Genomic DNA, 16,714 nt, shown 5'->3' with positions numbered 1-16,714 from the left:
AGCACCAACCAAACTAGAAGAGCCAGGAGCTGAACAAGTTGGAGAACGGTAGCCACCCACACCCAGAAGCATGTCTGTAACACAGAAGAAAGCCCTCCCTGAGGTAAAGCAATGCCCACTTGATACAGGCTAGTGTCAAATTCTCCCTTATGCCAACTGTTGTTTTTATATGGCAGGGGAGGAAATAAAACATTAAGTTAACATATCAATGGAATAAGAACTTAAAGTGTTCAAATTACCATATTTCTGATTTCTGGTTGTAACTGTGTTGATCTAAGGACACAGGCAGACAAAACTCCTAGGGTAGAGGTGATATCTTTTATTAGACCAACTAAATAGTCGCCAAAAAAAATTGTTCTTTGCAAGCTTCTTACAGCCCCCAACCCCACACCTCCTTACAGCAGACTAGAGAGCTTACTTCTAAACCCCTGAGAGATGTACTCTCCTGAGAAATCCTAGCTTCCATGAAGCTAAAAGACATGAAGACATCAGCAGATCCAGACTTGTAAGTTCCACAAACATTTATCTTAGCCAGAACGCACCGTGTGTGCAAAAGGTGTTGCTTCTTTCACTTTCAGCCCAAACCCCCTCCAGACATGTTTGCTCTTAACCCATCTTTAGTGCAGGAATTCCTCTGCCAGAAATGCCTTATCATGGAAACTGAAGGTAGGTACCATGTCTTAACAATAAAAAAATTCATTCAGCAATTTAAACTCCAGAATTTCTGTTTTATTGTCCTTCTTTTTGAGACTGAATAATAGTGACCCACGCTGAGACCATGTTAGTTTAACAACTAGAGCTCTAACACCAACATTACAACAGGAAAAAGGGGAAAATGTAAACCACAAACCCTGTAAATGGGAACTTTATTATACTACCACATTACTCCGAAATGTATAAATGGTCCGTTAAATACATTCAGCAGTTTGCTTTTACACAGATTTACAGAAATTTATTTACATTTCCCAAACACATTTAAGTTACTTTTTTCAAGCTTGCTACTGATAAAAAGGTTTTAAAAAAACGTCTATCACCTGCTCCTGCAGATGTGTGCACAAAAAGATACAGATAGGGCTAAAGACACTTTCATATTTAACCCACAAGGAAGGTCCAAAAGCTTGAGATTGAAAACAATAATTCGCTCTGAGGGCCTCACCTGCAAGTGGGCTATATAAATTCTCATTTGAGGCAGACTCATAGAAGGGGCCCCATATAATAATGGTATCTTGGTACACTGTTCACATTGGAATCAGGAAGAGTTAAGGGGCACTTGTCTTATTATAGTCACAAAGTTGGATATCCCTGATTGGTTGGTTGATAGCCCTTGGAAGAATATGGGCAAACAGTTCATTTGGACTGAATTATACAGTCCTGAAATGGAAGGGGGAAAAGATGCACCAGACAGGCAAATAGATCACTCATAAGACACCACCACTTGTCTAAAGAGATTTTCATCTTCTAAGTTTTCCTTTTTCTCAAATGAGGCTTCATTCATACGTGAATAAAAAGGCAACTGTTTAAACACAATGCTTTAGAGGACAGTGATCAGTTTCCTCATCTACCCACACTTTGCTTGCGGAGGTGTACGGCACAGCAAACAAGTTTTCCCTCATTCTCTGTATCTTAGTCTGACACAATAGTAAAATCAGTATCTGCAGATTTTTGTTTTAAAGCTTATCAAATACTAGTTCAGAATGAGCTTTTAAATCCTTTAGCTTCTTTAAACATCATTAAAAACCATATTTGAAGCCACCAAAGAAGTTTAAGTTACAAAAAGCGTTGTCATGCGTAAGCTATATGTTTCATGCTAAATACTCAGGTTGACAAAGAAAGGAAGAGGAAGGGAAACTGACGGCTCTTTCAAAGCCATACCAGCATTCAAGTAACTTGGCAGTAGACAAACCAGTGAAAATATGGAATGGTAAGAAAGTGCACTGCACCAGGTTGCAGCCTTCAGAAGCTGAGCTGCACCACTTTTGATATGTATCATAAATATATGGCACTTCTGTATTACTAAAAGCTGGCAAGTTTGCACATGACTGAAACGAGTCAGAACAGGAGTAGGCATCATCCCTAACAGCTACTGGTGGCATTTCCTATAGGTGTGGCCTCCAGCTACACAACTAGATCCAACACCTGTCACTTCTTACTATATTCTACTTGTACATGCATGACAATTCTGCCACATTCATGGAGAGAAAACTTTCTGCCCTGCAGAGTTTTCCTCAGACACACATACACACTAATAAGACATGCCATAAATTCTTCAATGACATTAAGACAGACACAGAGTGCATGTCCCATTTTACCATTTCAGGTGAATGGTTCCTAGTGTCCAATTGCCAGCAATGGACTCTGCAACAGGCAAAAATGATTCCTGAATCCAGGGAAAAACGTGAGACAAAAAATGCCGGTTTAACAAAGTTCATTTTTGTACCATTCCGCAGAAGTAGCTTCAACGTTGAATAGAGGAACCAACTAGCAATAATGCTTGAGTCTTAAAAAGATTGTTATGTATACAAAAACTGGCCATAATCCATACTTTTTGTGACAAAGGCATTTCATCTTGTAGTTCAAAATTCCTTCAAGTTTGTTTGTTTTTTGGTCAACCACTGTACCGCAAATGCACAAGGTATGTTACATTTGTACTCCATCATGGTAGCTTTAAATACATTCAAAAACTCATACTTAAAGGAGGATTTAGACCAGAACAAAAGAAATTACTATCTTCCAATGGCATATTTACTGTATGTTAATTACTATGACACTACAGTTAACAGTGATATTACTGTTTTAAATATTTCACAAGGACATCCAGTGCTTAAAACACGTGTTCACATTCCAAGATTAAAAACCCCCCCCACCCAACAACACCAACCCTCCCCCAAATGCTTATTTTAGTAATGGCTTCAGTATTTTGCCTAGTGTGGTCCGGTTTGCGTCTTTGAATTTAAGGGAAGACTTTTCTATTACACCTTTTTCCTTTGGTGTAGGCTCCACTTTAGTGCTGAGAAAATCACTATGGTCAGAGCTTCTTCCAACAACTTTAACACTACTTGCTCTCTTTAAGGTACTTCCACTGTTTTCCTTTGGACTCAGGTCATCACAGGTTGCTGCTGGTCTCATTTTAGGCAGCCTCTGAGAGATGGACCTCGCGAAGCCTGGAGGTTTGGAAGGGTTAGCTGGATCTGCTTTCGCACGCTTTGAAGAAGAGGCCACTGTGTTCCTTGCAAAGCTTGGGATGGAGGATGGTGTTTTGGGAGCGCTGACGGCCATGCTTTTAGCAGCATCAGTAGTCATCTGGGGTTTTACAGTAGTGCGACAAATCTTAGTTTCATCTGGCTTTGGCTTGGGAATGCTTCTGATAGGCTTAGAACCAGGCTTTTTGAACGAGCCCCCCCTCTGCTGACCTTGGTCCCTCTCAAAATGAGCACCACTTGTAGTTGCAGTCCCTCTCTGGAATCTTGGCTCCTCAACTGATATGCTGTGCCGGTATGGACTTCTTGGCATGGTGTCTGCCGTGCCACGGAGAGAGTTGCGACGTGACAGTCGTGTTTCAGTTGCACTGGCTTCCCGAGGCGCTGGTTTGGCTTCTGGTTTTTTTACACTGCTTGGTGCTTTACTTGACCTAGAAATGGGCACCACTTTCCTCATACTTTCATTTTCAGATGCATTCAAAGTTCGTATGGGCCTGGAAGCAGCTGTATGGCCAGGGTGAGGTCCAGTTGGTTTTGAGGAGCTTGGTGATCTATCTTTTAGAGAGTTTCTCTTTGGTCCTAGTGTTTCTTTACTTCTCACAAGCTTTTCCTTAGGAAGTCCATGCTTGCTGCTGGAATCCTCTTTATCATTTGAGGAAGTATGAAGAGAGGCCGCCCTTGCAGAAGCAGAATGCAGGTTTGAAGGAACTGTCATATTCCCATCCAGACCATCATTCACAGAGGAGTGCACTTTGTCATCTTCCCTTCTCATTTCACTTCCCCTTAGTTTAAAATTGTTTCCTTCTGAATAGTCCAAAGTTAGAGAACAGTCAGTAGTATCAGATGCATAGAACATCGGCCCGTGTTCTTTACTTCCAGAAACACTGGTATCCATAGAGGTTGGGCCACTACTGCTGGGCTCTGAAACTTTGCTCTTGCAACTTGCTGACTTGGCTTTACTGCCAGAGGCCTCTTTGGAACTTCTGCAAGACGGCATTGAATCATCATCATCTGCCGTGCTGAGGGAACGTAAGCTCAAGTCATCTAGAGTCTCTACATCTGCTGCACCAACTTCCTCTGAATTTATTAGAGCCATCTCTTCCCTACACTTTGTTCCTTGAGTATCAAGCTTAAGAAATCCTTTAACTTCATCTTCCCTAAAGGCAAGGGCCAAATCATTTATGTCTGTGGACTCATCAGAAGGCACATTGGATATATGCATGTTGTTGTCAGTGTTCTTTTGTGAGTAGAGATTAGTACTGGCAGAGCCTGACTCCATGTACTTTAAGTGAGTGGACTGAGCCGAGGGTAGCTGGAGCTGATCACCACTGTTCATTTTGGCTTCAGGTGCTTGTTTTAAGTGCAAATCATTTAAATTAGTATCTCTATTTTCTTTGGACTCAATCCAAGCCACGCTAGGTCTCCCTTGGCGGGTGTTTGCTCGAGGAAGGCTGTTAAATTTGTTTGGATCCTCATCTTTTGAGATCTCCAAAAATGTCAGAAGCTCTCTGTCTGCAGTGATTCCCAGAGATAATCGGGAGCGTCTGGAGCTAGTATTTCTATATGAAGGGCTTTGGGGCCTCTGCTGCAAAAAGGGAAGGAATTCTTCAAGTCCTTTCCTACTCAGCATCTCAACATCATTTTCACTACTGCTTCTCCCAAAGCCCCCAAGCTCTCCTGCAGCCCAGGATCGGCGCTTTTCTTCTAGCTCTTTTGCTCGTTGCCGATGATGAATTTCTTGGATCTCTCGTTCCCTGTTTTCCTATCAAGGAAAAAGAAGGGAGAGGAATAAATACATATCCCACAACAAAGTATCTGTTATTTAACTATTAGCTAAGTAAGGTCACCCACTTTTTTCTACAGTGATTAGGTCCTCTACTAAAATCACAATAGCAACTACAGTGCCACATGGAGAGCAATTCCTTGTATAACTAACACAGCACAGACCGGCCAGCATAAGAAACACTAAAAAATACTGACAAGGCCCTGCAGAGACCAAAATATGCAACTTGATTTTAAATGCACCTTCAGTAAATGTAAACAAAAGCAATTTTATCTGATTATACAAACATTTACAATGGGTGGCCAACAGGGCAACAATGAGAAATGCATATTTTGGGTACGAACAGGCGTTGCATTTGAGACGGTTCTCACTGATCCGAGTCAAAGCCCACAGTATAGTCATTGCTTTACACATACAACTTGTCCCCAGTTTGAATGGCAATTATGTTGAACTAGGCATGACTGCCCCAGGGAAAAAATTGTTATCTTGGATACTTCACAGGTACTTTGTCATACTTAAAGGGCTTGTAGTTTACAGCAGTGGTTCTCAACCTATTTTGTATCAGGACCTATTTGTAAACATTGATGGCTAGTCCAAATTCTGTGGCCCTAACTCCTGACCCACTGCCCCACCCCACATGCCTCAAGCTCCTCCAGTGTATGGGGCAGGAGGTAAGTACGTGGGCCAGGGTGTGTGTGCGTGTGGGGTGGGGGCCCAATCAGCCCCTTCAGGATAGAACCCTACCAACCTGCAACGGAAAACCCATGGTTTCCTACATTTTTGTCCTTTAAAAGAATCCATTTTTAAAGTTTGTTTGCAACCCTTTCATATATTCTTGTAACACACTTTTGCATTGTGACCCATGGGTTGAGAAACACTGGTCTATAGGATCCCAGAATAAAAGGCTTGGTGCTTTAGGGAAAAACCAATGCAATTTTTTACCTTTTTAGACATGGAGACTGCTGACAGATGTGAACCCTCTTCCCCAGCTTCCAAAAAACCCCAAAAACCCAGCTCCCCAGTGCCAGTATAGATCATGGCTTTTTGGCACCTTTATCTAAAGCTGATTCAATCAACTATTAGATAAAAGCACCAAAAAGCCTTCCTGAAGCACCCAATCTTTACAGATGTTGGGTGAGCTGGGTCAAACTAACATGATGCCTCTTCTGGGTATGCACTGTGATTGATGCAATGGCACGCCAGGCTTAAAGCATTGGGGTTTTCTTTGTTTAATGTCTGTAAGAAGCCACTGTCCATTTAAACAATCCTGCATGATGCTAAAGACCATGTTTCCCAACTGGTGTACTGTGACACACTGGTGCGCCATTCAGCATGTCCTGGTGTGCCACGGCATTTCTGGGCTGGAGTCACACCCCCCACCTGCAGCTGCTGCGGACAGCCAGACAGACAGGGGACATGGCTCCGGCCAGTGATTCAAGTGCTGAGCTCCCTGTCCCCTGGTGCTCTGCACTTGGCTGCTTGCCTGCCCCCCCAACACTGCACCCCCACATTCCACAGTGTGCCGCGGAGTAGGAGAGGCCACATAAATGTGTTGTGGGGTGGAAAAGGTTGGGAAACACTGCTCAAGACAACCGTAAGGCCACTGGCTCCATTTGATCCTTCTAAATTCTAACAGCACCAATTGTTCCCCAATGACTGGGAATCCATAGGCAAGTTCCAATGAACTCCACAACCAGGACCTCAGACCTAAGCTCAACATACTAAAATCAACACAATATACTGTATTCTTTTTCTATTACATTCTATTTTAGGCTACACTCCCTCTCAATTTTGGAACTCTTACATGTTACTGGTACAAAAATCTCTAACTACAGCACAATACGGGACAGCCTGGAGATTTTGGAGGCTGGACCAGGAGGACTTCTAAGTCTGGGAAAAACATACAAGGCTGCCGTTTAGAGTTGGGGGATAACATTAACATTAGTTAACACTGGGTGATAACATTAACATTCAATATATTTCTATTAGTCATTAGTGGTGAAATACATATGAGTCAGCATTTTGATTGCCACTTCTAGTTTCAGATTTAACCCATGAAAATCTTATCCCTACTTTTGCCTCTATTTCTAATACCAATGCATGTGCAAAGGAGAGAAGGGTAGTATAGACAAAATGCTAGTGAGATCTATCACTTTTTCACTACACTACTGAAATCTGTTTTGAACAGATATGTGTGAGATGGTTTGAGTGGGGTGGGGGGGAAACCTTGACACAAATCAACCTTTACACTGAGTGTGCAACAGAGGAATAACCAGAAATGCACATTTGGAGTAAGAACTCATTTTGAGTTGCATATTCCCTAGTGTTCCCATCATCAGCACTAGCAGAGCTGCACTAGTACCAAAAGTAGCACAAAATCATCAATACATAGTGAGTCTTGTGTCAGTTCAGCCATTTGTGAATGGAGTTGGGTGAGGGGGTGGATTTGAGCAAAGTTTTGAGGCAAAGTGTGTTCCACAGCAACAAGATCACTAAATGCATCAAACCTGTCAAAGGCAAGTCCTGAGAGGATGGGCTGAATTTTAGAAAAGAATTGGTTAAAAATAGTAAGATGCAACTGGGAGTTTTACAAAGCCTTATAAATTTCCATGGCTTTATAATAAATTAACAATAATTTAGGAAGCTTACATAAACCCTAATGAGATGTGGTATAAAGAATCAGAAAGCAATGGACACATTCTGGAGATCTTCTTAAGCCAAAATAAACCTCTGTCTTATGAAACACAACACACTTCTGCATATTCAAACTTATGCATATACAAAAATGTTTAACTACCATTTTCTTGTGGGTGAATGCATTTCAACTATTGAATATCATCTGTCTTCGGTCTTGTTTGATGGGCAACTACATGATGCACTGATTTTCAACAAGTATACCCTAATATTTTTTAGAACCACTCCTCTAACTGTAGGAGTTTCCCCCTATTCCCTACCCCCAGAGAAAATCTACTAGCAAATAAGAGATTTATTTTTCATTATAATGAAAATGGTAATGCCAAGATGACCCCAAAGTGGAACACTAAATAATAAATATCGAAATTTGTAAGATCTAATTATGAACTGCATCCCACACCTCATAATGCACCTATCTTCTGCAAAGGCATGAAATAACTTCTCACATGTCCCCCTGGCCTCTCCTAAGGTATGTGCAGTGGCAGGAAGCCCCCCCGCACACACTTGGACAAGCTGCCCAGGCTCTAAGTGTCCCACGACCTGCTCCAGGGCCCCACTCACCACAGCACCGGCCCCACTCCTTCCCTCACTGTGAGGGCCTCGATCAGCCCTCTGCGCTGGCCCGTGTTTGAGGGGGCTAAGCCCTGTTAGTCCTGGCCTTCCACCGTCTATGGCTGTGAGCCCGCCTGTCACACATGCGTGGGTAAAGTATCTTTTTGCATGCAATATTCACGGAACTACCAGAACCATTTGCCAAGATCAGTGGTAGTTTTGTGAATATTCCATGAAAAATGATACTTTAACCTGCACATGTGCTGCAAATTTTTGACAAGAAATCCATGATTTTCTCAGGGCCCTATACATAAGCACACAGACTACCTTGGTACTTGCAGTCTATTGCTCTGTATCTCAGTATTGTGTGCCTGCTTCATTTCAGTCTGTACTAGCAAAAGGGCATTGCTCAGATATTGACTTCCAATCCCATAGTAATCTCTCTCAGACTTTTAAAATAGTAATGTCAAAAGGTTACTTAATTGTAAGGTGCCTGTTCATACCATTATATAACAGCGTAGGAAAACACGGGCATAACTTCTTGGCTTAAGCGAGCCAAATAACACAAAGCTGTCTCCCATAACCTTGTGTTTTTCCAATAACAAAATGTAGAACAAAGGCAACATAAGCCATTTTGATGACAAAGCAACTTCTACCTCTGCGTTAGGATGTGGTAGTCTCTAGTACAGGTGTTGAAATACAGAGATAAAATTTTTTTGGTCTGCTTTCTAGTCAAGCCCTTGCCCCCTGAAAAGAGACAACACAGCCCCTGCCGGCCCCAGGATAATGCATAATACTCTCCTCCAGAAATACTGGTCAGAGGCTAGGAGTTTTTACAGATTTGAAAGGAAAATGAGGGAAAGTTAACTTTTAGTAGCAATTAAAGGGACTAGTCTGACATGCCTTCTAAATAACTACGTAACAAAATTGTTTGCCAGTAACAAAATAGTTGGGGGACACAAATCCTTCACTGTTGCATTGGAAAGGCTAGTGAGGTACAGGTTGGGAAATTTTCCAGTTTCTTAGAGCAATAAAAGTCTTACAAGTAGGTAAACTACAATTCTAATGCACTGAACTTGATGTGGACATTAAGTCCCTTAAGACAGAAACATTGTCCAATTCTAAGGTGATCCAAGATTTACTTTAAATGAATGAGAACCTGTATTCATTCTTCTTACCTTAACAGCCTTGTTGAACTTTATGCAGAAGTCCCTAAATATCTGGAAGCACTCATCCAATTTCATAGTGTCTTTGTCTTCACAGAAAAAGTCAATAAGAGCATTTCCCACCTTGCGCAATTCTCGTTTCTGGTGTTCTAGCTCTTTTAGTTCGTTTACAGCAAGCTGAAGTAAAACAAGCACATAAACACATAACAAACCAGCGAGAGTTGAAGCTAACCAACCATATACTCTAATACAATAAAGGGCATAGTCTGTTTCTCTGTGCATCTGTCTGCCCACGATGCTTTTCGCCAACTCTGCATGTGCTGCCAAGCAGGCTGTGCAGGCCTGGGCTGCTCGGGCCTAAGTTTGAGCTGCTGTTGGGGAAGTTTGTGGTGGCATCGAACATGCTCCGGCTGCCCGAGCAGTGGGGCTTCCTCATGGTTCCCTGCCTGAGGGCACGGGGGGGGGTCACAGTGGTGGAGCCCACTCCCATCCCCAGGGCCCCTCAGAACAGCCAGCAGGGAGGCGGAGGCAGTGGGCAGGTAGAGAGGAAGGGGAAGGGATGGAAGGGGAGGGGAGAGGAGGCAAAGGGGGGTTCACCATGGCAGCTGCTGTCAGGGCTGGGCAGCAGTGAGGGAGGAGAGCGGGAGGGGGGCCCCGACAACAGCTGGCAGGGAGGGGGAGGTGGCAGGGAGAGAGGGAGGCTGCACGGGCCCAGGCTGGCAAGGGGCAGGGGGAGGCAAAGGGGGGAGGGTCATGGTGGCTGGTGTTGTCAGGGCCAGGCAGCAGGGAAGGAAGAAATGGAGGAAAGTGGGAGGGGGGGAGGTCATGGTGGCAATGCCTCCCCACCGCCCGGTCTCGACAACAGCTGGCTGGGGTGGGGGGGAGGCGATGGGGAGAGAGTGAGGGAGGAAAGGGAGCGGGGAGGGGAGCCCCCACACCGGAGACGGCGCAGTGGAGGGAGTCTTTACATGACTAGCCCCAAAGGGTGAGTGGGGGGGGGGGCGGGACATGTAAACACTCCCTGCAATCCCTCATTCTTGACAGGCAACCTACCTACCAAAGGCCAATCAACCGAGAATTTGAAAGCAAAACTGTCAAAAACTTAAGTGGCTAAAGAAGAAAATACTGCGATTCTGAAGTACTGCCATGGTGCCTTATCAGAAAAACAGTGCCTGTCATTCCCCTTCTCATATCCAGTCAAACTCCACCTCCCATGACACAGTACATTTACAGCTTCATGGTCACAGTGCATCACAGGAGATGAAGTACAGCATGGAGAAAACAAAGAAAAGAATGCAGGAATGAGTTCTGCTTCCTTTTGAATATTCCCATTCTCCTCTCCGAGCTCCATGTCAGATTTGGTCTCTTGTGACACACCAGTGCTGTGCAGTCATCATGATATACTGCCTCTGCACACCAAAGGAGACCAGGGTACATTATGGGAGATCAAGTCTGACCTGAGAGGTCGCTCCACAGGGGCAAAAGTACTCAAAGTACAACTACCATAAGGCACTGTACCAACATAAAAATAGATTTGTTTTCAAAATATTTTAATTTTCAATGTCCTATTTAAAAAAGAGAAAACATTTATTTTTTCATTTTCAAGGGGTTTTCTGATCAGCCTGAAAAGTAACAGGCGAGCATGTTTTAATATGGAGAAAGTGTAAGGGTCTCCCAGCACTTGGTTACTCCCAGTAACTTGGTTACTTCAGGGATAAACATCAATGTAAGAGAAGGAAACATAGAAATGCTCTTGGAGACATTTTAAAAGCAAATCATTGTTTTTTCAGTGAACTGAAAAGTTAAGCCCAATAACCACTACAGATGGATAAATGAATGGTTTGAACAAGCGTGGGGAGTTGCAACATTGAACTAAAAGCATTAACTGGATTATTTCTCCTTCCCTCTTTCCTCATAAAAGTATAAACACACCAACAGAAAAGCTGCTTCATTAGTTTAACCAAGACTATGAAATAAAAAGCCTTCAGAAGTATAATAAAAAAAGAAGAGAAAGTGCCAGAAGCACTAAAAACAGTTTAGAACAAAAAAAATTGCTGTATGAAGTAGCAGTTTGAACCATGAGCCTAAGTGTATGTGGGTGGGCATAGTGCATTTTTTTGAAGGCAGAAAATTACAGGAGGAATTAATCCTTGCTTGTCAGTCTTTCAAAAAACTCCAAGTCAACAGAAGCTGGATTTAAGATGAACAGGACAGCTGATGGGGTATACATAGAAAATGAGTTGCACCACATAGATTAGTAATCTGTTTATAAAGATACTATCATGTAAGATGACTTTTATCAACCCAGTTATCACCTGAGTAATCAATAAAATAAAATAAAAAGGAAATGCTTATATAAGGTATATTTTTAAAAGGCAAAAAGGATCTAACATTTAACTTGGAATTTGTCCTAAGCAAAGTCCTCATGTTATATAAAGCTAGCTATTACATTAAAAACAAACAAGTTAGAACACAACATGAAGGAGTCCGGATGTAATGGACAGAAGCCAATAATACAGCATGAGCGAGGGCAGCTACTTCATCTTTAACCCATCCTTTTTCTCCATCAACCTCATAGCTCCTGGCAAAGTGACGTGGCCATTCCATTAACAGCTTTTGTAAATTTAAAATCAGAGCTACTTAACTTCTTGCTAAATATTGCATGCTTGCTTTTCATGCTGATTTATAAATTTAAAAAAAAAAAAATCATTTCACTTAAGTCCAAACAGATTTTTTCAAATCATCACTTCTTACTACAAAAAAACACTATATATTGTAAGTCATGAATGCCAAGGCTGTTTTGAAGTATTTATATGGAAAAAATGAATTACTGGAAAATAAATAAAGAAAAAAACTCTCTCAAAAGAAATAGCAGGATGTCATGCTAGAACCCCATAATGCAGGGGTCAGTAACCCATGGCCCACGGGCAGACGAGATCCAGGCGTAGTAGGTCATGGAATCTGCCAGCCAAGGCAGCAGAGGAGTCAGCTCCAGGTCCTAGCACCTGCCAAGTTCAGTGTAGTTTTTCCACTGGAAGTCTACCAGTGCCTCACAGTCACTATAATAAAATAATTTCTAAATACCTATACATTTTGGTATTTGATTTTGGGGTTTTTTACCATGGAAAACCAGAACTCCCCCTGCCGCCTTCACTCACTGGGATGTAGGTCCAGGCTCCTTACTCCCAAGCCACAGCCCCCTGGCCCTGCTGGTGCCCCTCGTTTCCCACCCACAGCCCCCCTCCCCACCAGCCCTGCCAGAGTGAGCGCCCACCTGCCAGAGCTATGGGGCCAGGGACCCAGGTCCGCAGCCCCCTGCTCTCACAGCAGTACCCATGCCTCAGCTGCTGCTCGTGGGAGATGGCAGCCTGGCTCCCCCTGCCCTGTGGGTGGCATGGCAGGAGCATAGCCTGTCTGGGGGTGGTTGTGGGCTGCCCGCTGTGGGCTCAGCCTCCCTGCCCTCTCCCTGGGGCCTCTGTGGACCAGTGGGTGGGACCCAATGTGGCAAGGCAGAGCAGGACTGGGTGGGGAAGCTCCTGGCTGCTGGGAGCTCTGCGCTGCCATGGTGAGGTGCCCATGCTCCCTGTCCAGCCCTTCCTTGGCCTGCCATGCCAGGTCCCATCTGCTGAGCTGAAGAGGCTCTGGGGGGAGGGCAGCAGAGCAGGGAGCCTCAAACCTGCAGCTGCCAGCCTGCACGCCCTCCCCGCCCCCGCGCAGATGTGAAAGGCATGTGCCCCCTCTACCCCCACCTAGAAGTGCACACAGCGGTGGTGAGCCATACCTCACTGTCTCACTCCCCAGAAGAGCTGCCCATAGCCCCTTCCCACTCACTGCCCAGGCCCTGTGGCTGTACATTCCAGCTCCGGGCACCAAGCCCCACGCACTGCCTGGACTGGACAGCAGCCCCAGCTCCAACTCCCTCCCTCTGGGGGCCTTAATCCTCCCTCCCCGAAAACTTACCTACAGGAGCTGCTCTCCAGGCTGCCTGGACATGGCACACCCCTGCATGACCACCCTCCTCCCACTCCCCCCAGCCCCTTGCAGGCTGGAACTCTACCAGCCTGCAGAGGGCTCCTTTCAAAAGTGGAAAAGCCATGCATTTCTCTACTAAAAAGAGAAATCCACATTTTTCTCAGTTAGAAAGGAAAATCCGTGGGTTTTTTTCTATTTTCCCATGGAAAAAGGAAAACCTGGATCCCTGATGATGAGGCACACATTTTAATAGTGTATTACATGTCCATGCAAATTACATTAGACTAAAGGAGTACCTTCATATTGAAGGGACAGCAACGTATTAGCAGGGATATTCTACAAACCTGGATAAAACCCTCCATCTGGTGAAAGAGTTCTGGGTCCTGTCGAATATGGTCTTTAACGGATCTTGTCTTGGCAGATAATGAATGAAGTTCTACTTCTATGTTATCAACAGATAACCTGTAAGATAGCATACACAGAAAGAACTTACAGAGAAGAAGGAGGTGCTCATGGTTAGATATTACATGCTTAAGTAATCAGCATTTGTCACCATATGCAGCCTGTACATCAAACAAGACCTTCCTCCTTAGCAAAGTTTCCTAAAGTATAAGGTGCAACTTTTAGCAGATAATTTTTCCTTACTGACCATGTGTAAAGGTTCCCTATGTTTTCTAAGAGGAAATTCCTTCATAAATTTGCAGTAATGCAAAGAGCTCATGGAGTTACAGCCTCCTTTCATTCAGCAGCTGTACTATTTCATATTTCTACCAAATACCTGCAACAAATCCTTCTGTACCAGATAGGGCCAGCCCAAGAGGCTCAAGACCTTGTTTTTCTGGAATCTGGTCTTGTGATCTCCTAGATGATGCAGGCTACCGAATTTTTTGAAGCACTTCTGTCCCACCTGTAACAGGTTGACTCTTGGCTACCTCAAAAATGGATCATTTAGGGTATGTCCTCACAGACAGGAAGCATTTCCCTCATAAAGAACTCAATACCACTGTAGGTTTGAGTCCTATCTAGGTGCTGAAGCACTGACATTTATGACCTATGACCCACCAAGCAAAACTGCAGGTGCTACCCTGGTCAGAGGCCATTTCAGCAACAGTGTGATATTAATTACCTTTGCTCCCCTTTTGCAGGTGCGGGAACTTCAGTCCCCATGATCTGGTTTAGGATCAAGTTTCCTAATGTACACAAGGCTGGTGACAGAAGTAGTAAGTATGACTGTCAGCAACTGAGTACACACACAGATGGATATGAAGTAAGCTGTTTTTTCTCAGCTTGCTTCATTTCCATTGGTACACTCCCTTCAGTGTAGGACAAAGAGATGTTTTAGCAGACAAGGGAGACTGCAAATAACGTGTTGTGCTGTGAAAGCAGCAAGGAAGGTATTACAAAGGAAGGACAGGAAATAATAATAAATGCATACATTGTCTTAACAGGTTTAATATAGTTTCTTCTTTTTTTTTGGTCCAAATTATCAAAAACTTATACTTGAGAGCTTTTAGTAGCAAACATCATGTTCAAGTTGTGTTGTACAACATGCCTGTTTTGTTTTTTATTTCTTTTTCATCTCACCATTGTTTAGTCAGACTATATAGAAACATCACATTGTAAACTACAACTGGGTAGGAAACAGTCCAGCTCTCAAATGAAAATTAAAATTTGAGAAATAGCTTTTAATCTGGTTCAAGATGAAAGGTCAGAAATAAAAGGAAAAGGAAGGGAAAAGATTATTTCTAAAGACCAACAGAGAATATTTTTGTCTTGCTGTCCTGCTGCATAGCATTGAGCATGGAAGCCCATGAAGTCCCAGCTCCCCTGCAGGCCATGAGCAGGCAACCAAGGGGTTAGGCTAGATGGCAGGAAGCCAAACAGGCTTCCATCAGGGAATTTTGGGTCAGTACTCTCCCCAACACATATGCAGCACCTTTCCTTAGAGGAGTTCAGAGTACTTTACATGTATTACTTGACCCATTTTATAGATGAGAAAGAATTTCAGCTGACAGATAAAAGCCGAAGAGCAAGGTTGTGGCAATACCAGAATTAGAATTTTAGCATTGCTGGCTCCCACTTCCACAAAAGTAGTTACAGTTTATCCAGGTAGGAATTAGGTTTGCTTTAGAACAATAAAATTCAAGCCATGCAGTTGAAAAGTATGCATAGTTGCAAATACTATAGGTTACCTCCTTCATACTGCATATATAATACGAAGTGTTCACTCATAGTTAGGTCTTCCATCCCTCCACCAACTGAGAGAGAAACAGGCTCTGAAGGTTGGAAGGCAAGGTCATATAGCACATGAATGGGGTAGTTTTGTACTTAAAATGTCCATAATGCCCCAGGGAGAAAAAAGTTGGGGAGAGAGGTCCTCAAAGATAAAAATGAAGAACGAAAGTGGGGGGGAGGGAGGGGGCAGAGGGATGGGGAAATGTCTACATAGGAAGCCTAAACTACTAATAACTAGCACTAGATTTAGAAATGTATTGTAGCAGCCCAAGAGGAACCAGAAGGCTATTTTATAGAGCCATAGTAACACATAAAAGATGCTTTGTAGTTTGACCCCTTAAACATATATGTGTTATCTAGTTGCTTATTATTGTGTTGACGTAAGAAATGTTATAAAAAAAACCCCAAAACTTACAAAGATCCAGTCACAAGAACTTGCAAACCTGAAGGCACTTCAGAGACATATTTCTACTTGCAAAAAGAAATGAAGCTCTGAAAGCTATGGTAAACACTTGTAAATATCTCAGCTTTCATGCTAAAACATCTCTGTATGTGTTTCAGTGCTTCCCCAAAAAAAGGGTCTCTGATAACAGTCTGAATTTAACTTCTCAGTTTACTTTGCTTACCTGGCTGCATCATAAACATGCTGTATTTTTTCTGAAAAGCTTAGAAGAACTGCATCTTTCTTTTGGGCTTCCTAAAACAAATGAACATGTTTTCTTAACATTCTCAAATGCTACAAATCAAAGTAAAGAGTTTCTAAAGCTTTGGTAAAGGCATGTAACATTTTTGTATTACAGTGCCATGTTCCATTTTTCTTTCATTACACAACTCAAGTGAATTGAGAAAAAAGCATCTCTTCAAGCTCAAGAATTATCAGCACTAGAAAGTTTAAAAACAACATTTTCCATTTCATAGGGCACAACTAATAGGATTTCCTGCCACTGAAAACAATTCACCTGCATAAAGAAGGAATCTTAATGAATAGCAATTCACTAATTCTCATTATTTGAGCTAATACAATTTTTACTGCCTACACTCACCTAATACCCTATTGTTAGCTCAAGGTATGTTGCTAATTTGAAAGCTGTTTAAATAGCCTGTACAGGTATAAC

The 16,714-nt window shown here is 43.0% G+C and overlaps 1 protein-coding gene across 7 annotated transcripts in view; it reads right to left on the bottom strand.

Moving 5' to 3' along the window:
* Positions 1–850: 850 nt before the first annotated feature.
* FHDC1 (FH2 domain containing 1) overlaps positions 851–16,714 on the bottom strand; it is a 50,733-nt gene continuing 34,869 nt past the window's right edge. For all 7 annotated transcript variants that reach the window (XM_090036419.1, XM_090036418.1, XM_090036423.1 and 4 more), the window contains 4 exons: positions 16,226–16,296; positions 13,709–13,826; positions 9,405–9,569; positions 851–4,959 (listed from right to left, as the gene is read on the bottom strand). In XM_090036419.1, coding sequence (XP_089892545.1) covers positions 2,893–4,959; positions 9,405–9,569; positions 13,709–13,826; positions 16,226–16,296 — 2,421 coding nt within the window. In that variant the 3' untranslated portion in view covers positions 851–2,892. The remainder of the gene's footprint in view (positions 4,960–9,404; positions 9,570–13,708; positions 13,827–16,225; positions 16,297–16,714) is intronic.

This window comes from Crocodylus siamensis, chromosome 2 (assembly GCF_052110815.1).
Source record: "Crocodylus siamensis isolate JL-2025a chromosome 2, ASM5211081v1, whole genome shotgun sequence".
Lineage (NCBI taxonomy): Eukaryota > Metazoa > Chordata > Crocodylia > Crocodylidae > Crocodylus > Crocodylus siamensis.
Note: the sequence above shows the minus strand (reverse complement) of the source record. Positions and strands in the feature narration are given on the sequence as shown.